General features: G+C 47.4%; 1 protein-coding gene across 3 annotated transcripts in view; it reads left to right on the forward strand.

The window, feature by feature from the left end:
• SSPN (sarcospan) overlaps nucleotides 1-26,273 on the forward strand; it is a 40,042-nt gene extending 13,769 nt beyond the window's left edge. The window contains exons 1-3 of one of the 3 annotated variants that reach the window (XM_054808746.1): nucleotides 3,395-3,897; nucleotides 17,371-17,457; nucleotides 22,812-26,273. In XM_054808746.1, coding sequence (XP_054664721.1) covers nucleotides 3,568-3,897; nucleotides 17,371-17,457; nucleotides 22,812-23,177 — 783 coding nt within the window. In that variant the 5' untranslated portion in view covers nucleotides 3,395-3,567 and the 3' untranslated portion in view covers nucleotides 23,178-26,273. Of the gene's footprint in view, nucleotides 1-3,394; nucleotides 3,898-17,190; nucleotides 17,277-17,370; nucleotides 17,458-22,811 lie in introns of those variants that run through there. The other 2 variants (XM_054808749.1, XM_054808755.1) reach the window with 2 other exon arrangements.
• The last annotated feature ends 338 nt before the right edge of the window (nucleotides 26,274-26,611 follow it).

Consider the following 26,611-nt stretch of genomic DNA (forward strand, 5'->3'; position numbering starts at 1 on the left):
TTTCTCCGTCCCCATTAAACTTCCCAGCATGTAAGATATGCATGTTTGACTTTGCAGGGAAAGCTAGCCACAATAAAATAACCTTTTTTTCTCCTCTTGTACATACTGTTTGATCATTTCAAAGCAACAACATCCCCGTCCCCAACTTTCTCAATGTATTTGACCCCTAATTTTTTCTCTATATAACTGTATCGCTGCAGAGATTAGATATGGCATATATGACTTTAAGTATGCAATACGTATTTTTTTTAAGTTACAAGTGACTGCCTTTATTAGCAACCGGTTAGCATTCATCAAAGTCCCGAAGCTGTCCCAGTTAAAGCAGGTGAGCTGTCATCCACTGTTACTCAAATAACCATGCGAACAGCAGGAGCAGAATGTGGCTGAAGGCTGCTCGTGCCGCACCAGGTCCTGCTGCCCTTCACGGTGGGGATGGTTCCTCCCCGTGGAGGCACGTTGTACCCAGCCTAGGAGAGGCTCCCTGTCTCAGTGCGACCGGGGCAGATGGCAACTTATGTCTTTGGTTTCCTTGGAAAAAGCAAGTGCAGCTACTCGGGACCCAACAGCTGTGAAAAGACAAACTGTGGTCTACATTGACCACATTTCATAGTTTCATACCCAAACCTTTTGGTCGCTGTACAGAAGACATCCCTTGAACTGGCCTAGACTTCTGCCTTAAGGATTCTGGACAGCAGCCGTACAACTGGGATTTTCGAAGGGTTTGCAGGAGGCTGGGACCCAAGTGGATTTCCCATCAATAGCCTGTAGAAGATACTCAGCCTGCCGCCCATGGCACGTGGCCGTACTGTTGAGATACTTGCTGTGCCTAAAGATATTTAGGCACCTGTTTTAAGAGAGATTCTTGGGCCAGGAGATAAGCAAGGGCTGTTACTAGCTGTAAGGTAAGTGCTTGGTCATTTTATTGACTTTGGATTAAATCCTGTTCATCCTCCTCAGGCAATTACTCCCCCTGAAACCAATATGACTGTCGGCATGAATAAAGCAGTTGGATTTTGGCCCCTTTTAGAAGACAACGATCATAAATCTAGCTTCCAGCACAAATCCAGGTGCTAAAACCAGGGATTTTCCTGGGGAAAAAAACACAGAAAAGATCTGTGGCATAGAACTAGGGAAACGGACGGGCAGAAAGGAAAAAAAAAATAACTTCATTTAACTCTAATACTTATTAATAGGGGAGATATTCAACTGGTGATCAGTAAAACATGTGTTCTCAGCTTTGCCACTGCTTCCCTATGTGACCTTGGTGATGATCCTTGAACACCCCATCCCTCTCAAAGCTGTGGTTAAATATAATTGTATGGGGCTTTGAGACCAAGAGACAAGGTACACCAGAGAGTGTAAGCTATTGTAAGTATGTTTAAAAAAGTGGATGATGGTGACAAAACGTCTTGGTGAGAAGCTACGAAAACATGGTACAGTAAGCAACTTGACTAGGGAAGAGGGGGGTTTTTTTAGGGTTTTTTCATCTCTAGTTTCTTTTCCTTTTTTGAACACTATATCTTAGTCTTGCTCTGTGGATGTAGCACGAGAGTTATGTGTGCAGAAAGTGTTCGAAATCACTTTGTTTCTAGTTTTCTTTCATACATTTGGTAATATAAATAACCAAAGAGGATATTGCTTAACTCATAAACCAAAGTGACATCATAATTTATTAATACAGAAGACACAGTTCATTACTGCTAAATGCCATAAAGAGCTGGAAATAGAGTAGTTTCTCAGAAGGCACTGCCAATATGTCAAAAGAAAGATTTCCTTGATGCTATCTCAGCATGCATAAGGTCTTCTCTAAGTACTTCAACATTCTGGTTATTCCCCCCTGAACCGCTCTGCAGCATTCAAAGGTAGCTTTGCTGGCGATTTCCCCAACATCTGACGTCTTCTTCCCACCTGCCCCGCTCCTCCCAACGCTTTGCTCCTGTCATTTGCTCGAATTGACTCCTCTATGGGAAGGAAAATAAAAAAATACATAGCCAAACGGTGAGGACGGAGCTGGCTGGCCCATTTATGCTGCTTCCCCGTTGATGATGGTGGGGCGGCAGCACAAGCCCACACGTCCTCACAGCGTCCCGGTGGCAGTGGGGACAGGGAGCTGCATGCAGAGGAGGGGTTTCAGTGCGTCTCTGGCCCCGACGCAGCTCCTGGCTCGTAGGAGGGCAATACCTCAGGCTGTACGCGCTCGGGCCCCGGGCCAGCGAAGCATTTAAGCACCTGCTTACCCCTAAGCTTTTGAGTAATTCCTCTGGTGTGAGCTAAGCACAGGCATCGCGGCAGCCTCCCCCTTCCCACGGTATTCCCTTGCGAGGACGCGTGCACCGCGGCCCGGCTGAACGCGCGGCTGCCAGCATTGCCCCCGGAGCAGGACTGCTCGCCACCCACCTCTTCTTGCTCCCTCTTATTCACAGACCTAGTATTCACTAACTCTGCAGACCCCAGTCCTGCTGGCACCTCCATGGGTGAGCCCCCGGAGAGCCCCACCAGCATCCGAGAGGCTCTGCCAGGGGTCCCAGTGCTGGATTCAGCTGCAGAACTATTTTAGAGTATTCCAGGAAAAAAAAAAAAATAACCAAACACGACACACTTCTTTTGGTGTGTGCTGTCCCCAAGCACCAGTGTGAGCCAACATATGGACAAAGTGCAGTGACCGCATGTCCCCGATAAGACATCCCTCTCTCTTGTAGGTAAGATAAACAATCGTCCTGGTGTGGGTAACTTGCAGCCCTGGAAACTCGCTCTGCAGCTGTTCAGCTCCATGTACTACCTGTACCTGCACAGAAGCACCGATCCTAATCACTGGTCGCTGTCTGCCTCATCATAAAACATGCCTAGCTGTGCTTTTGCAACTTTTGGGAAGAGACAGGATTCCTTTTGGCTCCCCAGGATATTAATTTGAATTTTTATTTGTGTTCATTTCATACTTTCCATACACGTAGTCAACTCCCTCCCGCTGAAATGCACTGATTTAATCTGATTCAGCCGGTGTATGAAACGTGCCCGTTGTGTGCACGGTGCTGCGTGGGTTCACCGAGTTACACTCTGCCTGCCAGTAATCCCCAGGGGAGCCGCGGCGTGATGAGCTCCTACCTGCCTGCTCGGTGCGCACACAGACACGGGCACTTGATCGCTCCCGGCTCCCTGGCGAGACAGATTTCCCTCCTGTTCATCGGCTGGCAACGCAGACTTTCTGCATGCTATTTGCCTGTCCAGCTCCTCCACAAACACACACACACACGTGTGTGCTCACACCTATGTAGCCGCGGCAGCACGCATGCTCAGCGCTGTGTGCACGGCCAGCTCCCGTGCAGAGCCGGCGCCTGCACGTTGGCAGTTCGCTACCCCCCTTGAATCCCCCTCTTCTCTGGGCTATATGTGGCATTTTGAAGCTCTTGACAATCTGCTCCAAATGTTTTCCATATTTGTTCAGCCTCCTTGATTCAAATACCAGGAACAACTCAGCCAGCACAAAGCGAAGCTTTGGGGGGCAAAAAAACCTCACACCCCCATCAGCGCGCGCACACACACGCACGTGAAAACCTAAAGTTCGTCGGCATGGGAAAGGCGGAGGAGAAGAAACCCCAGCACAGCGTGTCCCTGAATAACCAGAGCCAGGCAGGGAAGGCACCCGAAGGGGAGAAAAGCACCGACTCGAGCAAGACACAGGAGCCCGCGATGAAGAAGAAGAAGCAGAAGAAAACCAAGGGGGATCCCAAAACTGGCCAGGAGGAGGAATCCCACACTTGTTGTGGCTGCCGTTTCCCACTGCTGTTTGCTTTGTTGCAGCTGGCATTAGGCATCTCTGTAACAGTGCTGGGCTTCCTTATGGCAGGCATCAGTTCTTCTCTGCTAGTCAGAGACACTCCATATTGGGCTGGGATAATTGTAAGCATAAAGTCTGTTTCTCCATAAAGTGCCTTTGCCAACATTAATGCAAGCTGCATGACGCTCCACTTTAGACTAACCAACTGCATGCACAACACCATTTGAGTTATGCTAACTATAAATATTCCTGGGATTAAATATCTGCGGATACTTTCCCAAGGAAACTGCTCCTGCAGAATAACACGATCTTTCATATTCTTCCCTGAAATACCCAACAGACCTTAAATAAAATACAGGGTTGCTGTTCACTAGATGTATGTACTAGCTTGTGCTTTGCAGTGAACTCCTGCCTGGTGATGCTGAAAAAAAATGTTGATTACTTACGCTGCCTTCCCTCTTTCCCCACCAAACCATAACAATCAGGTTTTAGAAGTGAGAGCATAATTCCATAACTCTCAACTTTTAATCGGCTGCATTGTTACTAGTGAGAGGAGAGAAATGGCTGTCTTTTGAGCTTCCTTGCTGTGCTGTGTCAAAGAACCACCGCGATTTAACCCCCTTCCTGCCCGCCGCTCCCCGACTTCTCCCCCACCGGAGGGAGAGACCGCACGTGGCCGTGGGGAGGGGGGACGGCGCTGGTGGATGGGTAACGTGGCAGGGAAAGGGACCCCGTCCCAGGGCCCGCCGGCGGCTCCCGCCAAGTCACGCGCGGTTTCCAGTGACACGCCAGCCTCGCCGCACGGGCTGGCGGGGACGGGATAAAGGGCGTAAACAGGGGCCACGCCGGTGGGGAAGCCGTCCCCGGCGCCGGCCGCCCCTGCAGAGATGTGGGGAGGAGGTGTGGGGGTCTCGGTGCCATGCACGGTGTGGCCCTGCTTGTCCGTGCGCTCGGGGATGTGCGGTTTGCCTGTGGAGAGACGGGGTCGGTGATTACGAGCCTGGGATGTGCCATGGATGCAATTTAGTATGCGGGTTTTTTCCCTAGGCAGCAGGCTTCAGGGAAATGTATACTGATGTGTTAGCACTGTTTTGGGTGTTGTTAGACTGTAGGAACTCCCAGCAAATAAATTTGTGTTCAGGTACTTCAAGAAAAGATTTCTCGATGCGCTAGACAGCTATGGGAGCATCTCCTGTAAATGTAATTCCTTGCTAGTCAGAGGATTATCCGAACACCGGAACTGTTTGGGGTTTGCTGCATTAATCCTGCTGGGCGACCCTCCAAAGAGTGGAAAGAGCAGGACCTGAGCTCCCAAAGGAAGAGCTCCTCTTCCTCACCTCGCCCTTCTTGTTTCTCTTCTGACCGAAGAGGTATCTAAGAGTTTTGCGATGTTTTGCAGGGTGAGAGCCTGCCCTTGCTCAGGAGAACTTCCTCCTGGGGTTTTTGCTGTTACAAGCCAGGGGGGAGTATGGATGATAAAATAGCAGCATGTGACATTTTCACTCCTCCTTTTTATTTGGGGATTCTGGAGGTCAGATTATTTCTTTTCCAGACAGCACTAGTAGCATCCCAGGTTTGAAATAGCTTTTTCACTAGAAAAAGTTGACACACAAAGGCTGGGGAAAGAGTGAGCTGGGCTGAACTAGCGTATGGCCAGGGATATGAGAAAAGCCTTGGAAGCAGCCACTGGCCCATGTGAATGTCATCAGCCACCAAATGACATCGATCTGAGACATCCACATATGCCTGATCCCCCTTGGGGAGGCCTGAAACCCCACCAAAGTCACTGCTTTCCGAAGGCCGAGCTCTAACCCCTCTTGTTTTTAGCAGCAGCCGCCAGCAGCGGTGACATTTAGATACCCACACGAGGCAAAGCTCAGTCGCTTTCAGAGTTACCCCCTGAAAAACAGGCAGAACTCGCCACGTGCGTCCCTGAGCTAATCCCCAACTCAAAGCAAAACTCAGCTCAGCTGTGGTGGTTGTGCTTTGCACTCACCAGCCAGCCAGGATAACCCCGGGGGAACACATCTCCTGGGACTGTGCTGGCTGTGGAGGTCAGGGCTTCGTTATGCTTCGTGTTACAGGGTGCCCCGGCTACGGGGAAGACCGGTGCACCCTGCGTGCTGCAGGTAGGGACCGTGGGGAGTGGTTACTGTACCTACAGCCTGAGTCAGGTGGTGACCCTCACCTTGAGGGCTCCGGTGTGATGTTGAGGTACCAGCACATTCAAGCATGGTTTGATTCCCCCCCTGGCTCAAAATGGCTTTTGGTGGCCCCCTGTTTGCCCACAGGGTGATGGCAGGGACCGTGTGCTTGGGGCTGCGGCCAGGCAGGCTTCTGGGGAGCCACGCTGCTCTCCTGCACCCTCAGCCCAAAGCAGAAGGGAAAGAGGGGTCTGATGCCAGCAGGGAAGATGGTAAAAGGGAAACTGGTGCTAGAAAGAAGAGGTTGATGTGGTGGTGCAGCCCCAGAGCCTCCTAGCAGGAGAGCGCGTGTGGAGCATTGGCCATGGCCGATGCACCACGGGAGTAATGCAAAGCATATGTCTGAGAGGCAAAATGCAGGAGATATGACACAACGCTGCATTTACTTTGTTCCTGTGCCGTGATGCCTCCATGGAGGTACTTGGTGCCCACTGGGATATTGGATGGAGATGTCCAGGAGCTGCTGAGCTGGAGTTTCTGGGTGTGCAGGTCACAGGGTGCTGCTGGTGAGCTGTGGCAGGGAGTGTGCTGAGAACTGGCCTCTGGAGAGCTGGGGACAAACCGGTCCGTGAAGGAGGACCCTTGGCTAGGACACCCTACGTGTGGCTGGACGTCCTACGGGCTGATTCTTGGGCTGCTGTGGGAGGCTGCACGGAGGGTATGTAGGTAGGGGATGGACGACCCATGTGCTGCTCGAAAACAAACCTCGTGGCAGAAAGTGACTTCCCGAAACTCATTTATTCACACAGAAATGAGCAACAGAACAGAAAGTTGTAGCGTAAAATACCAGAGCATATTTGTTGTAGTAGCATCCCACTCAAGTGCTCTTTTTAAAGGACTTGATTAGTATTCAGAATCAAGAACTTAAAAAATCCATTATCGAGACCTTTTTAGCAACATTAGAGATAATGGGCGAAGCTCATTCCTAGTGTTACTCCTTTGGAATTACACCAGGGCTGGATTTGACCCCGCGGCTGTTAATGCAGGATGACAGAAAAATGAAGGAAAATTGCTAATGTGTTAAATAGACCCTGATTGATTGAAAGATTTTTTTCTTCTTTATTAGTAGCAAAATGGTGACATCGTTCCTTGCTGAAAATCAAGTGCTTTAGTGCATTACCATGAATGAAAACGAACTTATTTAGAGAAGCAGCTAGAGTAAAATGCTACTGAGGAAAACCATGCAAGGCAGTCCGAATTAAACCAGTTGAAAACCTGACCGCCTAGGTTTGTGAGGATAGCGCGGGTCAGGGATTGGGTTCACCATCTTGTGGAATAAATGTGGCCAGCGATCCGCTGACGGGGAGCAGAGGAGGCCCCTGGCACTGAAGGGGTCCCCCCCACTGTGGGTGCCTGGCACCGGCTCTTCCCTCCTGCAGAAGGAAATGATACAGTTTGCATTGCATCAGAAGCGTTTCATTGTGAAACCCGGTTCAAACCTACTAGTTTGAAATCCATTTCATCCGAAATCCGTGGGGCATTAGTCAGAAACCAAAGGAAAGCTTTCTGGACAGAAACTATGGAGCCTACGTGACTTACCACTTCTGCTTCAGCTTAAAAACCTATTCCCCGTAAAATGCCTCTGCGACACAGGGACAGGCAAATAAATGCAATTAAAAATAGTGAGGGTGGCATTTGTTTCGCCTGCCTGTAGCCACTTACAGCGAAGGTGTCCGGGTCTGAAGCAGTTGTCCGGCTCCTCCGTGAGATCTATCCCCAGCACCTGAAACTGCAGGCTGGGCCACCCCTGCAGTCTCTTCCTTCTTGCTGTTCTGTAGGAGCTCGGACAAACTCTACACAAATCCACCCGGGAGTGCAGGGCTTTTTTTTTTGCTTTTTTTTTTTCCCCCCTGTGTCTTGCCACTGACTTGCTGCATAGCTTTGGGCAAGTTACTTAACCTTGCTAAGACTTTGTTATTTCCCCTGTAAAGTGGGGTTAATAATGGCTATCTGTCACCCCTTGCTTTGAGATCCTTGGATGAAAAGTGTTGCAGAGGCAGTAGATATTAATGGTATCCTTTTCATTCTTTTTCATTAGCTTGTGGCCTTTTGACACCCAGAAGAAGAAATGATGTATTTCTCCTTGAAAATTCTGCTCTTAGATTATTTCCGCTGTGATCAAAAGTAGAGAGCATCAGAGTTTTCACAGGCAAGCTCCCTTTCAGCCCCATTTTGCAGACTCAGGCAGTTAAGAAAGTTACAGAAATGCTCATCAGAAATTATTATCCAGGGTGTTTATTATTTCTGTTGGAAAGTTATTTTAACTCCATATATATGTATGGATGTACATAAAATTGGGATTTTTAAAAACATTCTTTAAAAAAAATCTGTTTCTCAAGTAGTTCAAGGCAGCAATTGTGGCTCTGGCTGTCATTTATTTTATCGCAAAAATTGTCTTAAAAAATCCGCCGTGGGCCAAGCCCCCAGCCCAGGAGCTCCGATGCTTCTCCCTGCTCAGGCCCTTCAGGGCCACATCTCCCCAGGTGTTTCCCCAGGCCAGAGAGTCCCTGAGCTTTACCCAAGGGGTAGCCACGGCTCATCGCTTTTTGGCCACACTGATCAAGCATTGGCTTCTGGTGGAGTGTGGCTGATGTGGGGCTTTGCGGTGCAAATGGCAAGCAGACTTTAACTGAAAAAAGCAATTCAATTATTATTTATTTACCTGAAGTCAGAAATGTCTACGCTTCTCTTTTTATACCTTTTAAAAAAAAAAATTAAAAAAAAGCTAAAACCTTCACCAAAGGTGATGCTTTGAGCATGTCACAGGCGAGGATAGGTGCGACAAATGAAGATTCCACAATGGCTGGAGAACCCATCTGTGAGGGACAGTTTGCAGGAGACAAGGGGTGAGACCAGGCGTGTTGTGTGGCAGCATCAGGGACCGGTGCAGGACAACCCGTCCATACGATGGGGCTGGCAGAGGAGCTTGGCTGGCTTTCATGCTTCAAAGATCTTTCGATGCTTAGTACAACATGGGGTAGCAAACAGCCAGGACTATCTCCTGACTCCACATAACCCTATCAGATGCTGATAATTGAGATGTTTGTTTAATTGATGTACTTCTGCATGAAAGTCTGACTCAGACAGCGGCTCCTGCCACTGACTCAGCACGTGCTTGTGGGCTGGTAAACCTGAGTGCCAAAATCAATAGAGCTGCTGTAACAGGCAGTGCTGACCTAGCCTCTGCCTCTTTAGCTTGTCAGGGTTTGTGTTGTTTTGGGGCTGGAAGGGCAGGAGGGTGGTGTGACAAGCTCCCCGCACCCAGCACCCTCTTTGGCAGCTCTTGGCAAAGTCGTTCCAGCATCCCCAGCTCCCGGGGAAGCAGCGAGGCCCCTAAATTTAAGCTGGTGATAGTGTCAGAGAGAGGACACAGGTTTGAATTTTCATCTTGAAAATGGGTACAACAATGGTGGCGTGTATAACTGTTATGGAGAAGCTTTGAGAACATTGTTGTGAGACAGATGCTGCAGGAATGAAGTGTTGCATGCAGGTGTCTGGGGAAAAAAGGACAGTGCTGTGATATAAAGTGATATAAATTAGAAATTGGGCTTAAGTGTGACCTGATGATTAGCCGGGGTCGGTTAGACCTGTGCTCCTCTGGACCAGAAGGGATTTGCTGTACCTGTAGCTGTTCCTATAATGTAGATGGTTTCCCTGGCTCAGTGTAACAAAGCAATTCAAGGGCCACGCTGTCTCTGACAGTGTCCCCACAGATGAGGCTCTGTAGATGTGTCCACCTAAGAACCTTTCTGCAGATGATCTCTCACACGATAAAATGAGGCAAACCTGTAGGGGTACACCCCTGTCAGCCTCCTTGCCTGTCTCTTTCCCGATCCTCCCACCTGGAGGATGTAACATTTTTCCATGAGGCCGGATGCTCTGACTGCACGGTGGTGACCCTGCCAAACATCAGACAACCGCTTTACGTGTGAGACAACCTTTTTATCTTCCTAGAGAGGGTCAATAATTGGGAAGCATCCCCAGCTAGAGCAAGAGGCAACTGATCCTCTTCCATATTGATACAGGGGATGACTGAATATTTAAAACCCCCTGAAACATGTTCTCTTTTAAAGCCTGAAAGGAGAGAGAGACACCTTCTTGTTAGCCCTGGCCCCTTGCTGGGTTTTTTTGTTGTTGCTTTTGACACCTTTTCCTGCAGCAATTGTGGAGGTGGCTTTCAGTCAGGCTTTACCTCCTGTACAGCCTTGCTGGGTTTTTAACTTTTACTTGTTATTAGGGAAACCGATTTCAATTTTTAATAAAAGGTGACACTTAAAAACTGGTGCCATCAAAGCAGCTAATGGAAATTATAGTCAAGCGGGCATCCATTTTTTATACAAGCTAGCTTCAATTAGCCGTGGGCAAACATCAAAAGGTTTGAGGGAGGACTGCCTTCAAGAAGAGCCTCCATGTTTAGGTATTTAATTGAACCTTCTCCAAAGTACGTGAAACTCTGGATGGTATGCAACGAGGAACGCTGCATGAAATATGCTATGGTGAGGTTTCCAGTGCTTGTTTGTAGTCGTATATGTATGTAGCACCAGAGCTGATTTCTACAGAGCCCTCTGCCTTTACAGCTCATCATTGTCTAGGAGTAACTATTCATTGATGCCTGATTAACTGAAATCCATACTTTTATTTTGATCAGGTACAGAGTGGAAAGTTTTGATGGGAAAAAATGTTGAAATGTCACCTTTTCAGAATGTTTTGAGAAGGTAGCTGCACCCCAGAGGTCTGAGTGATACCTGGTCAAGTGCCTGTCTAACCCTGGACACCTCTGTGGTTTAGCCCCCTGGTCTAGCGACAGCCTCAAGGGGAAGGAGGGACAAAATCAGAGCTTCTGGTTGGATTATGTTTGTACAAAAAGCCTAGATAAGATTTAGAGAGTGAGATTGTTCAAACAGGTTTCCTCAGCCTAGGTAACGTTTTCACTATAGAGAGATGATGGCTTTCCATAGCTTCATTCATAGTCATGGACACATCTCAAACCGCGAGTCGTGTTCACGTGGCACTCTTAGCCATGCTACGCTTCTCATGTTGCAAATCACTGCTGGCTCTGGGAACTTTTAATTTTTTTGTTTCTTCCTTCAGGCATTTGATCACCCAGCACCATATTTCTGACTCAACAGCAGTAATGGACTGCTGCTGCAGCTCCTGGCTTTGTAAGTGACAGTAGCCTTTGCAGTGCTTTGCTGTGGGAATTAAGTCTTACCGTAGCACAAGTGACCATTTTCACTGCTGAGCAGCTGACCTAAACAGTAGAGATCGTTATGGAAAAAAAAAAAAAAAAGATTTCATTTGATTATGAATGTTCTTGCAGGGTTTTGATGACTTTACAGAATTTAAATGAAAGTTGTGCATCTGCCATGTTGTGTTATTGCATGGCTTGAAGGGACCTGTAGTAAAGACATCATTATTTTATTCTGTAGGCGGGGCAGGGATGGTCAGTTATTATGGGTTTTATGGCTGTTAAGAGAATGATTTTGTAGATTATGATGGCCTTTGCCTGCAACCACGATATACATGTTTATCATTATTATTACAGCTATTATTTCTGGAAGTAATTTATATGCAGCTAGACTGTCCTTAAATCTAACGAGAAATCTATAAGGGGGGAAAAAAACCATTAAGGCACAATACCTCTGTGTGGCAGACTGGCTTCTTTTACATGTGGTAGTGAGACCCAGGCTGACCCGAGGCTGATGAAAGCTAGCAGTAAAAGCTGCCTGTAGCACCCACTTTCATTGCAGTTTCCTTAAACCTCATAAAGCGAATGAACATCAGTGTTGCTGTCTGCAGCAGCCTGTACAGATGTCTGGCATCAGAGATATCCTGGTTCACAATGGCAAAGCCAACAGGAACATGCTCTTTCTTCCATCAAAGTCTGTGTCCGGTGGGAGCGTTAAATTTGGTGGATAACACGGCTTCCCCAAAGGTGTGGACGGGAGCTAAGCCTTGCCTTATCTGATAAGGTGGGTGAGCCGTCAAGCCAAGTATCGCCTCTGAGGGTAGTAAGCCAGACACTTCAGAAATAGCTACAAGAGATAATTTCTTTACCCTTGTCTCTACAAACAGAAAGTTCCGTAGTGCCTTGAAGTGAGCAACTACGAAATAACTTGTCCATAATGGAAATGTCTTCCTAATTCTGTTAATAGCAATTTTTCCCCCAAAGTCTGAGAGTTTACATTCTTATTAAAAAGGAAGAGTCTCAGCAATGGCGTGTGGCATTGCACTGCCTATATCTGAGAGGTATTGTCCTTCAACGTGTTTGCTTTCTACCCCTAAAGGTTGTTGCAGGAGGTTCTTGCTAACAAGCCTCCATATAAAGAGCAATGAGCTATACTATGCCATTGTGAGTGTTTGCAGCATTTGTCTTGTGGTGTGGCGTAGACCCAAGATGTTCCTTTGAACCAGGTTTTTGCCTCCTTCCTTCGTGTCTTGGTGGATGTTTCCAACTCTCCCGCTTTACCAGCCTCATGTGCCAGGGTTTCCAAGATGCTCTGGATAGGAAGTGCTTTGCTGGAGAAAACTACCTATTCTATAGCAATACTTGGGCTAAAATTGTAGCAATAACAAAAGAAAAACCAGTTTCACAAATATACAAGGGAGAGATGCAGACAGATTAGAGCAATCTGTGGTTTTGAAATCTGTTGAAACAAAGCAAACCACATTAATATGTCAGTGTGCAAAGATAATGAATGCAAACCACAGAGGAAATTTGTGCCCTACGCATTCATATTTCCCCTGATTCCGTACATTGCATAGCCATCTTCATCGCTACCACGGGGTGTCCTTGTGCCACTCGCACACTTTGTGCTTAGTCCTTGCAGGACCAGACACGAGCGAGCCGCAGGGAGGTGAGGACGGGGAGAGCGGCTCCCGAGCCTCGTGATCCTCGCTGGGCAGCAATGTCTGGTGGCTTTGTCCAAACACCCTTCCGCGTTGCCACCTGTGTTTGTTCCCGAGCCTGTTTTTCTCACCCGTGACACTTTTCAGAAGTGTAGTAAGTTTAGTGGGAGGGACAGGGTTGGCTAGTGCAGGAGGGTGCCGGCACTGTGCCGGGCTTTGGTGGCAGCTGGAGCTCTTCTGCACGGTGAGAACGGCTAAAGTAGAGCTGGTGGTGAGGGATTTGGGGTACACACAGCTTGAGAGCGATCTTCTTTACTGCTTGAGTTCTGGTTTTAAGATGATCAGCAAGATACATAAAGGCACGCTCCTTGCGAGAGCCAAACGCGCGCTGCGGTACGGTTGCGGTCTCACTGTGGGACCATCTATTTTGCAGCAGTGCGTGAGGCTCCAAGCTGTGAGAAACGCCCGGCCGTGCTAGCCTGCGTGCGCGTACAGGGACAGGTGGTTCGCCAAAGTCCGGAAGAGCCAAGGACTGCGTGCGGATCCTCCCGGGCAAATCAACTGGGACCCACTCCTAAATGCCGCTGGGATCAGGTCCCGTTCCTGCTGAAATCTATAGGATCTTAATTCAGTTCTCACAACAACAGGCTCTAGCCCTCTTTGGGGTGGGGGCAACCCAGAAAATGTCTACTCCTATTTCGATTGTGGTTTAAAAAAAAAATAATTCTTAAGTCACTTTTCAGCCCTGAGATGTTCCTGCCCAATGGAAGGAACTTCCCGCTAAAAAGAAATAGTATTGAAGCTTTTCTAGAGCATAAACTTTGAAGTTTTTCAGCCAACTCTAGAAAACAGCTGTTTTCCCTGGACTGTGAACTGGGGGATTTCACAGGGTATGCCTTAACTAAAATTAAATCTGTACCCTTCCTAAATACATCTGTATCACATTCGGGTCTTTTTCTAGACAGTACTCTTCTAAATTTAAATTCTTTCCTTGGATAACCTTTCACGTCACTACCTATTCAGCAAAGGGTGTGTTAGTCCATGTGGAAAATTTTGAAATATAGGATCTTGAAATAAACTTGAGTTGAAATTTACTCAGCATAGAAATGCATATTTCTAGATTTCCAGATAACAGTTACAAGAGCTGATCTAATTAACTGCTATTCTGCAGCTCGTATAGAATCTATTTTATTTGTGTAACAAATTCATATCGATTGGTGGCAAGCAAGTGCTAAAGCAAGTTCAATTGCATTTTATGTTGTGTGCTTAGTCAATAAGGCATAGGAAATGTACGCTTCACGCAGGGATATTGCAATGGCTATTGAAGCACTAGGACGCAGGATTGCCTAATGCGACTTAGCGATCAGCATCAACAGCATCTATAATGTGCCTGCTGTAATGCAGCTGTCTTAGTCACTTAGCGGGTCCTAACGAATATTTACCAGAGGATTTTTATAGTTATTCTATTACACTTCACAGGTATAATTCAAAACTGATCTATTAATAGCGTATAAAATAGAAGCATAAAGCTGTTTTCTGTATAAATGTTCCATGCTTCAGTTTGCTCCAACGAGTGAATTTAAAGAACCAAAATGTAAAACATATATGGGTCATAATTCTCAGCAACGTTATTTTTTTACCATCACTTACAAAAATACAGATCTCTGATTTGAAAAAAAAATTTTAAAAGTTGGTGGATTGTTATAAATGAAATACTTAAGCCTGCTGAAATATCCTGGCCAAGACTTGCCAGAATCCTGACCCAGTGTAATCTTTTATAAATACCTCTCTACAAATGTGCCTCTCCAAGTATCCCTGAGTATATTATTTAAATCCCAGAGGAACTTTAGAAAGCGCGTGCAGGAATGGAAATCCTTATAAACGATAGTCTTTTGCATGGGAAGCTTTCTGAAGAGGGAGGTCTGATCCTGCCGCATTGAAAGCCGGCAGGGTTTTTGCAGAAGTTGTACGAGGTACTTGATGGTAGAGGGAAAATTCCACCATTGGTATCTGGCTGTGCCCTCGGAAATGAATGCAGCTCTGTCGGCTTTCTGTGGGAAAATGGGAGCGGGACTGAGAGAGTGGGCACAGTCCCATGATGTCTCACGGGAGTAACCTGGAAGGCAAATCTGGCCCTCGGTTCATGAGAGTGTAAGTGCCCGCTAGTGTAGCTGAAGCAAAGCAAATTTGATTTATTGCTCATAACAAGATCCTTCAGCACCAGATCCTGAAAATACTTAGGTCTAGCCTTGACATGAGCAGCCCCTTTGATTTCACATGAATTTGGGGATGTAACGTTAAGCGAGTGTATTTAAGCTTTTTTTTTTTTTTTTTTAGTTCTTGCTGCAAGTTCTTTCCTTCAGTCACTACTGCCGCTGGGGGAGTTTATCATTTGGATATGACTAGAGATGTGATCTCCTTAAGATTTAAGTTTTATGGGCATGTTAATTGAATTAAAAGATTAATATACAGTGCAAGGGACCAAGGACATAGGCGATTAATCCTGAGAAATAAAACATGGTTGAAGCACTATAGGGCAAAAAAAAACCCCAGCACTGAAGGACCTTTGACAAGAAAGGTTGTTTTTTCCCCCGACAACCCTGTCAGCTATGGCTGTCAACAATAAAAAGAAGAAAACAAATAAATTGGAGGCCATGTGTAAGTCATAGGACCAGAATATAAATACACATGACATGGAAAGGAGTAAATAATACTGACGCTTTCTTTAGAAATGTTCTCAGGCAATACTTCCTATTCATGTCTTACTGAAATGACATGAAATAAAACTTTATGGGAAAAAGTGTTATTAATCACACAGGTTCTTGAGGGACATGACTATCCATGTGTCAAGAGGCACTCTTCCTTTACAGGGCTGCTGTCTAGTGCCTTACACCAACAATGCAGATGTAAAGAAAAGTTTGGTATTTTATTTATCAGATCATAAAAGAAATGTGTTTAACCATTGCTGCCTAAAAGGACAGTTTGGCGTTTTTCACTGCGGGTCAAGCAGTTCCCTGTGGAGCTGGAAATCTGCATGTGAACGGCACTGCCGTAGCGCGCAGAGAGCAGGCGGGGACGGGGCAATCAAGGAGCCCTGCGCTCCCGAAGGCATCTCCGTGGCGTTGTCCCACCCCTGAGCAAAGGCAACTCGCACCTGAGTCTGACCCGAGAAGGCAAATCCCACTGCTCTGGGAGAGCAGAAAGCCTCAAATTAATGAGAAGCCTTCAAAACTCCCAAAGTAAAATGAAGGGGGGAAAAAACCCAACCCAGATTCTCGCTGTAGTCACTGGGAATTTAATAGCGATCATTTATAATCAGGATGCTCCCAGCCCCACGTGAAGACAAGCCTTAGCACCTCTGAAAGCACGCTGGCTGATCTCGGCTGAGGTCCCCACTGAAGCTCATCACACCTGGACCTTTTTTTTAAAGGTGTGATAAGAAGTGGCATTTAAAAACGCATGCATGCCATCAACTCGCCTGTTTTTCCAAGGCAATCCAAACACACGTGGATTCCTCCGAGCGTAGCTCCAGCCGCCAACAACACCCTCTCCCTCTGCGGGCGCAGTCAGGGCTCCTCGCGTGCCGTCATACCCCGGCAGCACCTGGGGACCCGGCTCCTCTTGTCCAGGCGGGGGGAGGGGGGGGAAGCTGCCAAAAAGCAGTAGTTCAGTTGCAGAACTGTGGCTCCTGTGTCCTCCTGTGAGGTCTGCTCACTGGTCCTCCATAAACATGGGAGAGGAAGTGCTTAGCACCCATGGGGGGACCCAGAAAATACTGCTTGAAAAAGGAAATGATATTTATTGGACTAGCTCCTCAGAGCAGGATCTTCCCTCCTTACGTGGCTGGAAAACGCTTACCAGTGAATATCTGCTCCTGCAAATAAATCTCAATCTTCAGAATTAATAATAAGGACAGCTAAACAAATAATAAAGTGCATAAATACTTTTCCATTACTGTTAACCATCAGCAATTACTGCTGCAGGGCTAAAATGCAGTCTCAGATTGCAGGGGACATGTCTTCTTTGGTGAGGTGTCCACTCTAGGAGAGGCTGAAAGCCTCGGCTATAACGTGTGTTGCTTCTTACCCAGCAGCAGCTGTGGTTACTGTTCACAACCTGTACCGGCGATATAACAACGCTGTCAGCATCCAGTGGTGCACAGGATGGTGCTTTTGGGGCTTGCAAGCCCACCTTTGTAGCCTTCTGCTCCTTTTTGATAGTTAGTTACGTGGACAAAAACTAGAAACACATCCTGGAGGCTATTGCTGGGCTGTGCCTTTGTGGGTCTGATTCAAAAAGTCCCTCTGAGTGAGTTTTTTGAGCCTCGTGTCTGTAAAGTGAAGGTTAAAGCTCCTCCCTCCTCACAAGCGCATCCACACGTAGGAGGCTCCTACACGCATGGCTGTAGCCCCTACTCAGATGACTTGCCTTACGCACCGCTCCTGGAGGTAGGGTCCTGCTAACGCAGAAGGGTGTGTTATTTTTGTGGTTTGGGTTTTTTTTTTTTTAACTTTGACACATTTTAAATCTCTTCCCTTGCAGGTCTGTGTGGTGTCCTTAGTGGGGTTTGTTATGCTTTGTATTTCGTACCAACCTGATGAGAAGACGTGCGTGCAGTTCACAGTAAAGGTACCCTGACTTTTTAAAAATTTCTTTTTCCTTTCATGTTGTTAAATGCAATCAGAAAAGTTGACACTGGCGATATTTTTAAGACCACATGAAAAGAAGTGAAAATGTACCTGAAATGCAAGAATGGTTTTCTGCTGTTTTCCAGGCAGCTAAGGAAGAAACTGTAGCCTATAAAGGGGAAACTCTAATAACAAATATTTGAAAACAGAGCATGATACCTTTTTATTTGCCATGCTTTAAGAATATCAAAGAGATTCAGATGACCAAAGCTGGAATAATTTGGGAAGTGTTCAGTGAAAGATTGGAGGTTACTGATTAAGTAGAGACATTCACAGAGAGCTGGGTAAGAAGTAGGGTGGCATAAAATGGGTTCCACTTAAATCAAGTTTTAATTTTTAACGTAATCTGAGCAGCATCTCGGCATCTTCCCAGCAGTTTTGCTCCTCACCGTAAAATAAGAAACTGCACGGGCACAGGCAAATTAAAAAGTGTGGCTGGAAATCTCCACCTGCCCGCCTTCACGGTCGGGGAAGGGGAGGCCGTACCCGAGCACCGGCAGCTGAGGCTCAGCACACCGTGCCTTGTGCCAGGGTCGGGCATTAGCGAACACGGGAAAGCATGAGCAAACCGTGGGGAGAAGCAGTCATCCATGAAGCAAATTCTCATCTGAGCATCGCAAGAGAGGTGCAGAAACCGTGCACCATGCCCCGCCTCGGTCCCCAAAACTGCTTCGTTTACACTGGTAAGCAACAAGAAAAGAAAGGCTGAGAACGCTTGTTCCAGATGGGACATTTTTAACACCATTTTTCTAGGCTGTTTTTCCTTATTGTAATTTTCAGGGCTCTTAATATTTTGCAGACACATAATAACCAAGCAAAATACCGACACAAGCAACACAAAATAACAGTGATTATTAACTGAGAAAGGCAGAAGGAAATCAAACGCAAGGAGCGGCTTTTTGAAACCTGGCATTCATCCTCCCTTAGAAATTAGACCCCGGTGTGTCTTTTGTGCCTCTCTCAAACTTCTCCCTACTTACATAAAGAACGGGAGAAGAAGAACAATTGTTTCTGCCCTTTGATTGCCTTTACATTCTCGCCCCGTCACCTCTACACCCGCAAGTAAGCCTTACGGCTGCCTGGGGAACTGCTGGGCTGGGCGGGAGCTGCCACGCCAGGCTTTTTATTGCTTGCCCTGCAGCATTAAATTGAACTTGGCGTCCAAGCAGGAAGGGAGTCATCCCTCGTGGTGGGAACGGCATGTCGGGCTGGGCAGCTCAGATGTCTCTGCCACCCTTAGCAATACCACCCACCCTGGCAGTGAGGAGCGTGACCCGTCGCTCCTGCAAGAAAATAAACATTTTTAAAGTGCTCCCCAAGAGATGTAAAATGGGTTATTCCTCATGACCTGGCTAAAGTCTCTCTTGAAAGACTTCTGGTTCAATCAATTGCCCATGGACTGCTGCCTACCCAAAGTACCCTCTTCCCCAGAATCCACCTTCCCAGCATCTCCTATTGCAGCATGCCACAAAACTCGATCATTCCCAGGCTGCTCACCTCTCCGGTACCGCGTACCTATTATTTTAAACAAAGTAGGAGCTAAGAGTCTCCTCCAGGGCTTTGATCACACAGGACTCATCTAAATCTCCAGTATCACTTCTCAGATCCTCAAATGTCAGTTAAAGTCTGTCTCTGAGAAAAAAAAAATGAACGTTAGCTATTCTGCGACAAGGTTGAGGATGCAAAATTACAATCATGAGACAAAGCCGAGCAAATTGGGTCATTCTCTCCTCCTCGGGGCCCTGATGCTTTGTCCAGAGCAGCGGTTGGGTTCAGCCCTATCTGCCCCAACTGTTCCCCCAGGGACTCGGTCCCCAGCCCAGGCCTTGCCCTCACGCTGGTGGCTGGTGCCCGCTGAGGCTGCCGAGCATCGTCCTACAAGAAAATGTTGGCCGGGCTTCCCTGGAGTGCAGTGAGCACCCTGGGATCTCTTGCATCGCCCAAGGGTCACTTTGGGAGGAGGACCGCACACAGACAGGCCTGGGGGATTTTAGTTGAGCCCCGATGTGACCCTGTGACCACTGCCTGTGACTCCCTCGCGGTGGGAAGTGGGAGGAGACCCGTGCAGTCCCCTCTGCCTTCCTCCCTCTCAACAGCTGCTTCTTTCATTTCACGCTTGCATGAGCCCTGGATCCTGTTAAAAAAGGAGGTGTTAGAACTGCTTTCGGCAGAAGTCCCTTCCTGAGTACCGCAGGTATCTGCAGTGCCCCGTGTGTCCGTGAGAAAGGGGGACCACCACCCAAAGGGAGGGTGGCTTTGCTCTTCAGGGGGACAACGGCGAGTCCCAGGTTGAATTTCTGCCCCTGCCCCATCTCTGCGTCTGCGGGAAGCATGCTCTGCAGTAGGGCAAAGCAGTGTGCCCAGCTGTTACGTGTGTATTTAAAAGAGGAGATCCTCTCCCTTGGCAAAAAACAAAACAAAACAAAACAAACAAAAAAAACCCCCCAAAAAACCCCACATAGGAAAATTTTGAGATCTCCTATGGACTTCCTGGGCTATCTGCTAAAATTTGTCAGATCACTCACTGTGGTCCCCATCATGGCATGTCTTGTGGAAGCATGACGCCCTCTACTCCTGCCCACCCAGCCCCAGCAGCCCACACCGTGACACACACCGCAGTTCCTGTTCCCTGCGCGGGCTCATGCCTGAGCCACCACCGCCTTCAAAGGGGGGTCCCCTGGATCCACGTCTGCAAACCCTTCTGGTTTCACCTCTGATAACTGTGAGAAGCTTTTTCCATGAGGAACTCGATCCATCTTAGGTTATTTATTTTCTTTTTGGCACGGAGCAAAATTATTGCCAGTAAATATTGCTAAAATGTTTCTTCCTCATATGAGGAACCTGAAGGAGGATGAGCTGCCATGCTCTGACCTCATACGCTGTCTCTCCCCGCTTCCCTTTTCTCCTTCTATTTAAACAGCAATCACAGTGCCTATCTCTCTGAGGCTGTTAAAAAACAGTTTTCCAGTGGCAAGTTCTGGTTCCTGGGCAGAGCTCGCTACGTCGTTGTATTTGCGACGTTGAAGTTGCCTCCAGGTCTGGCATGTGATTAATCTGCTGATGGGATCTCAGCACTCGCCGTCTTGTGCTCCCTCCCAGGCAGTATTTGCATTTGCCTCACCTTTGATATTTGGAAATGTGTTCATTTTCAGCAGCTCACGGAAAGACTCCTCTGCAAACATCTTGTGAGAATAATAAGCTATTTGGAAATTGCCCTATGTCCCCACACATCTCTGCTTGCCTCTGAGGATTGCTGTAAGAGCTGCCCGTGTGTGTGGTGCGTTTCGAAGGGATTCTGAGATTTCCTTCCCTTTAGGTAGACAACAGGCAAATTCTTGCTTGCTGTACCTGGAGTGTAGTAGTTGGATTTTGTGCTATTTTGTACTGACTTTGGATAGAAATTGGTAGCTAAATAAAATACGTGCCAGGGAGAATCAGGCACACTGTGTAGTCTTGGCTTAATATCTCATTTATTAGGGAGGCCTGATTCTGTCTCCTGCTGGTTTGAATCCAGGGACTTCCAGCCAGTCCGCTAGGACTTCTACATCGCAGAACAACTCTGGTCCCTCAGAGAAGAGGGACGGTCATCAATGTTTGTCCATTTTCCATTTTCCCCCTCAAACACACTTGCACCATCTTTTCAAGTAAAGCCACAGGCCTACGAATTACCACATCTTTGTTTGGAGGGGGTCCATCAGTCAATAGCGCTCCCTTCTGTGTGCTTTATACGAGGAGGTGTTCCCATTTTCCAACTTCACCTTTCCCATGGACCTTTACCTTGAAAGCTGCGGGGGTAAAGTAATTGCATTTAATCAGAGTCACCCTCATTTTGAAGCTGCCCTTGGTTTAAGACTGCAGGGGAAGTCATTAAATTTAACCGTAGCCAAGTCTTGGAAACAAAGATCTTGCTGTAAGAATTCGGTGATATGGGGGAGAAAATGTATATAGTGCTTTAAGATCTGCAATAAGCCCAAATATTTTTTTTTTTTTGTCAAGCTGGCAACAGAATAGGAAGATTGATTCACACTGTAGATATAAGACAAATATACCAGGAGTGTGAATTTTATCAAGACATACATACTTGGCGTTTCAAGGTCATAAAAAATGCTTTTATATTGATAGTTTGCTTGCAGTATTGAGGTTAAGAGAGAGACAGAGAAAGAGAGAAGCTGCTGTTTAAAATGACAGATTCCCAACCATGCCATGTGTCTGACAGATAAGACGCCAAGAAAAATAAATGTTTTTACAGTGCTGAACAGAACCAAAAATGCTATTTTGGCTAAACACAGAAATTATTTTAATATACATTCACACATATTTTGTATGCAGCACAGCAAGTGCCGGTTCCAGCTATCAAAAGCAAGGGAAGTCCATATGCTCTGGTATCCAAAGGTCTCAGGTGCAACCCGGAGTGACAAAGGCTCTGAATCGCTGCTGGTTTCCATGCATTTCTGGGGGTGGTCTCTGCATCGCTACCCTTGATAACAGCCACTCTATTTTAAAGCTGCCACTGGCGTAAGGAGTGGCGGGGGGGTGACAAACAGACCCTTGTGCTTCTCACGCCATAGCAGGGGCAGCACTGGGAAATGAAAGGCGCTCGCTGCTTTTTCATGCCTTGGAAAGACTTCTCCTTCACACTTATGGGGCAAGTTTTGGAAGGGGATTGAGGACAACGTGCACTTTCTCGTGGAGATTTGCATTCCTGCTCTACAGTGGGACCTGGGAAGCAAGCAGGCTGGCTGCATTCACAGGGCCACAAGTAGGAGATCAGCCACCTCGTTGCCTGATTTGCAAGTATAAATCAGATTTGTTTGGGCATGCAAACCAAGAGCTGGGAATAACACATGAGCAAAGTTTCAAAAACACCTACTGCTCGGCACGGCCTGGGATATTATGTCAGCCCAAGCCTCAGTCTGCTCAGCTCTGCTTCAAGGCAAGTGCAGCCAATGCAGGTACAACAGTAGAGGAAGACACTCCCTGCCTCTCTATAAAGCTTCTGGCTGTATAGAGACACAGATTTCTTGGTGCTCTCATTAGGTCTCAAAATTGCAAGGCAATACTCACGTAAAATATGCAAGGCAGAATTACGAGTTCTTGAGATGACCTGCTGAATTTGGCATCACCCAGAAGTTATAGCTGTCTTGCAATTTTCCAAGAACACAATGTCCAGATAGTCCATTGAATGCACGCGTTCCCTGTGAAGTACATGTGCATGCATTCATTCTGTGTTCCTCATTCTCTGTGTAGCTGGAAAAAGAGTGGTTTTATGCTTTTTTTTTTTTTTCTTTCTTTCAGCTGATGTATTTTCTCCTGAGTGCCCTGGGTCTGGTTGCCTGTGTTTTGGCAGTGGCTTTTGCTGCACACCATTATTTGCAGATGACAAAATTTACCTGCGATACCATCCTCGAGTCCTGCCAGTGCAAGCTGGACACCGCAGACCCCCTCGGTAGGACCTTCGTCTACCAGGATGCAGCCGACTGTGGCAGCCTCACCAGTATGCTCAACCTGTACTTACTTCTGCAGATGGTTCTCAATCTGATCGCGGCCCTGGTGTGTCTGTCGGCATGCTTCGTGATGTGGAAACATAGATACCAGGTCTTTTACGTGGGCGTTCGGTTCTACCCTTTAACCGCTACTGAAGGCCAGCAACAGAAAGTATAGGGTCTGGGCTGGCAGGGGGTTGTAGCCTGGGAATGGAAAATGTCAGCACACTGCCACCACAGACACCATGGGTGGATGAGTGTTTGTAAGGTTTTTGACAAGGAAAAACATTCACACAGTTTTCATGAATATCTTTTTCAATCATTTTAAGAGCATTTCATACGGCTGCTCTTGCAAAAGGTCCCTTGTGAGACTACCTAGAGGTCACAAAGTCCTAAAGATGCAGCTGTACAAATACTCACCAAAGAGGATCTTTAATAGCCATAGACAAAATGAGAGCTTAAAAAAAATAATTGGGAACTCATCTGCAGGGCTACAGCAGTTAAGAAGTAGGGTCCATTTCCCTTGCTGGTAGATATCTGTTCTTGCCTTCAGAGAAGCTATACCGATTTCTAACAGATAAGGATCTGGTCCAAACTGCTTAATTATAATTATGCTGATCATGTTTAGGGAATATATTGTCTCTCAGATGCTCTGGGTATAATCCACGCTAACGTGATGGGGATTTACCACATGGAAAAGTAATAAGGGGGGTCAAGACCTCTTCAAATGCAGGCTGAGACCAACAGCAAAGTGAATATATTGACAACTGCCATAAAAAATATACATAAGACTTTTCTGAGTAACTAATGACATAGTCCCATTGCGAATAAACAACAACATGAGAGGGTTGACAAATGGTGATTCGGTGGGCCCTGCCTGAGACCCCAGACAGATTTCTGAAGTATGAGCGTTCGCCACATTGTGAGAAAAGATCAATTTAAGAAACCTCGAGTTGTGTTCCTAAAGTGGAAGACCCTAAATCACTAGTCACATTGAAAACTATGTTGACATTGCTGTAATTTCAGGCTCCCAAGCCCGGCGTCTAGCCAGTTCCACCAATTATACTCCAAGCACAAAAGGCCAAATGCATTTTTGGTGTAACTCCTCTGAAGACAATCAGCCTTACACACCAGCAGTGGAGTTGGGCCAACAGCCCTGAAAGATATATCCCTGCAACAATGAATGTTTTTAAAATGGGGTGGAGGGAGGGAAGCAAGAAGAGACTGCCAGTCTCCTGAAGACATCGTTTATAATAATGAGGGCAAGAGAATAACGATTTCTTAATAAGCAGCATAGAATAACAAACCACATTCAAACAGCGCTTTTTCACCCTGAAAATGTGGCTCTAGAAGTGCTTTATATCTTATTAGCCTTATACCAAGCCTTGTATCGAGCCAAGTTTGTCACTTTGTCCCTTGAACTGTCATTTCCACTTGCACCGCGTGGACTTCTAAATGTAGGAGCAAGTCTGAGTCGGCAGCATTTTGCACTGCCTGCAGATAGCTGTGCAAGGGCAAGGCAGCTGGTGCTCACACCCTGCCATGACTAGGGATTTCCCGATCCCTGCCAGAGCAAGGGTGTTTCTGAGGTGGGGTGGAGCAATCACATGCCAGAAAAAACTGTGTCACAGTCGTTAGCAAGGAGGAAGCAAATAAAACTTCTATAAGGTTTCAAAGGAGCAAAAACTTTATTTTTCTGCAGCAAAAATATCCACCAGGGAGTCAAAAACCCAGTCTGTCAAAAAACTAGTTGTCTAAGTAGCTCCAATCCTACACAAAAACTGTCTCCCATATGGTGATCACACGCCATCCCAGGGCTAGACCAGCATACCTCCAGGGTCAGAAGACCACAGCGTAGCTAAGTCTTCTGCGGTCCACCTAGAGCACCGCTTGGTGTACATGCTCAAGTTTTTGTCATGGAAAGTGCTTCTAGAGTAGACGTAGTGTCACCAAGGTCCTCTCTGCCAAGCTGCAAAGCGAGGAGCTTCAGAAAATGAAGGTTTTTGAGACCAGCTTCCAAATGGCCTTTTTTATGCACCTAAAAATAACAGTCACTAGTATGTGTGGCTGCAGGGCACATTTGCAAGAGTGTCTGTTCACTTGCCTACGTGTTGCCACCCACCCGAAGTCCTAAGCCTGGCTCCCAGGCGTGCTCAGGGCAAGCTGAGACAGCAGCGGAGTGCGCCGGCAGACTGGCGATGTAAGACCTGGCCGCCGGCATTGGCAGGGCTGTCCGTGTGGTGGCAGGAACCAGCCCGTCTCCCCTGACTCTGGCAGAGCACGCTGCAAGCAGCGCTCATGGACCTGTGCCCGGGCCAGCCTCCTGTACAAGACGGATACGTAGGGTTGCCTCTCACCTGATGCTGACAGACGTTGGTTTGCCCTCCATCCCTCGCACGACTCCAGCTGTGCTCGCTGACGAAGCGTAGGGCGGAGGATATACCTTCCTCCCACCTGCGCAACCCTTGCTGCACCCACTCCTCCCTCCGGCCAAAAATGCGGGCTCTCCTCTCCGCAAAGAAGATAACAAGAAGCGAGAGAGGGACTAGAGGAGGTTGAACGACAGCTGAGCTTTGGGGCTTCCTCCCACCCTTGCCGCCAGGCACTGCGCCCCAAAGGTTGGCGAAGCAAGAGGCAGGCTGTGCGGGCAGAGCAGGGCACCCTTCCCACCCTGCCCTTTCCCACCTGTCCTTGCTGTTCAGAAGATAGCTTGGTCTGCAGCGCTTTAGCTCAGGCTGCACTGTGTGCGGGCTGGTGGCAGTGAGCGGGTGCAGGAGAGGGCTGGCTCGCCCCGGCCAAGCAGCGTTTCCACCAGAGCCAGGCTTTTGTCTCCTTAATCCTTTGACCTCTGGCTCACCCACATGTTTTCACTGCCTGTCTCCCGTCACCTCCCAGGCACTGGGGCTCCCGGAGGCCACCCCTGTTAGATGGGGCTGGGCTTGCGTCACCTGGCCTCTACGTACTCATCCCCGGGCTTAAAATTGCTGGGATTCCTCTAGAGGACGAAAGACGCGGCGGTGATGATCACAGGGTTGCTGCAAATGCCTTCAGCACGGCGACGGGGACAAGAAGGGAGATCTGGATAAGAGAGCCTGCTCCTCTCAGCAAGCCGTGCACCTCCATAACAGCACACCCTCCACTTCGAGCCGCCGAGTTTGGTTCACTAATCAGCACGTTGCAGCTTAACCTTTTGCTCTGGAAGAAAGCAATATTCATCATCTATTCTGTTGGTGTTTTAATGCTTAATGAATAAATACAGGGCATTTTGATCTAATGAAGACTAACTTCTGTATTTCCTGTTTATATGTCTCAAGAGCGTAAAATCAAAACAGGAGAGATGGGGAAACGGACAGGGTAGCGTTTGGAACCGGTTTCCCCCTGGATGTGGTTTCACAACATGTATCTTGCTCAGATCAAGAATTTCAGAAAGTACTAATTAAAGGATTTTCACCTACCAGAGCATATTCAGACAGTTCCCAGCCTTTTCCCGGTGTCAGAGTCCACACAGACTGCACTGGGAGAAAGCCTGGGACTAAAAGGCTCCAAAAGGACAGAGGTGTTGAAGAAAAGAACATTTTTTTTTTTTTTAATGTCCTGGAAATTTATTCTCTG

This window comes from Grus americana, chromosome 1, assembly GCF_028858705.1.
Source record: "Grus americana isolate bGruAme1 chromosome 1, bGruAme1.mat, whole genome shotgun sequence".
Lineage (NCBI taxonomy): Eukaryota > Metazoa > Chordata > Aves > Gruiformes > Gruidae > Grus > Grus americana.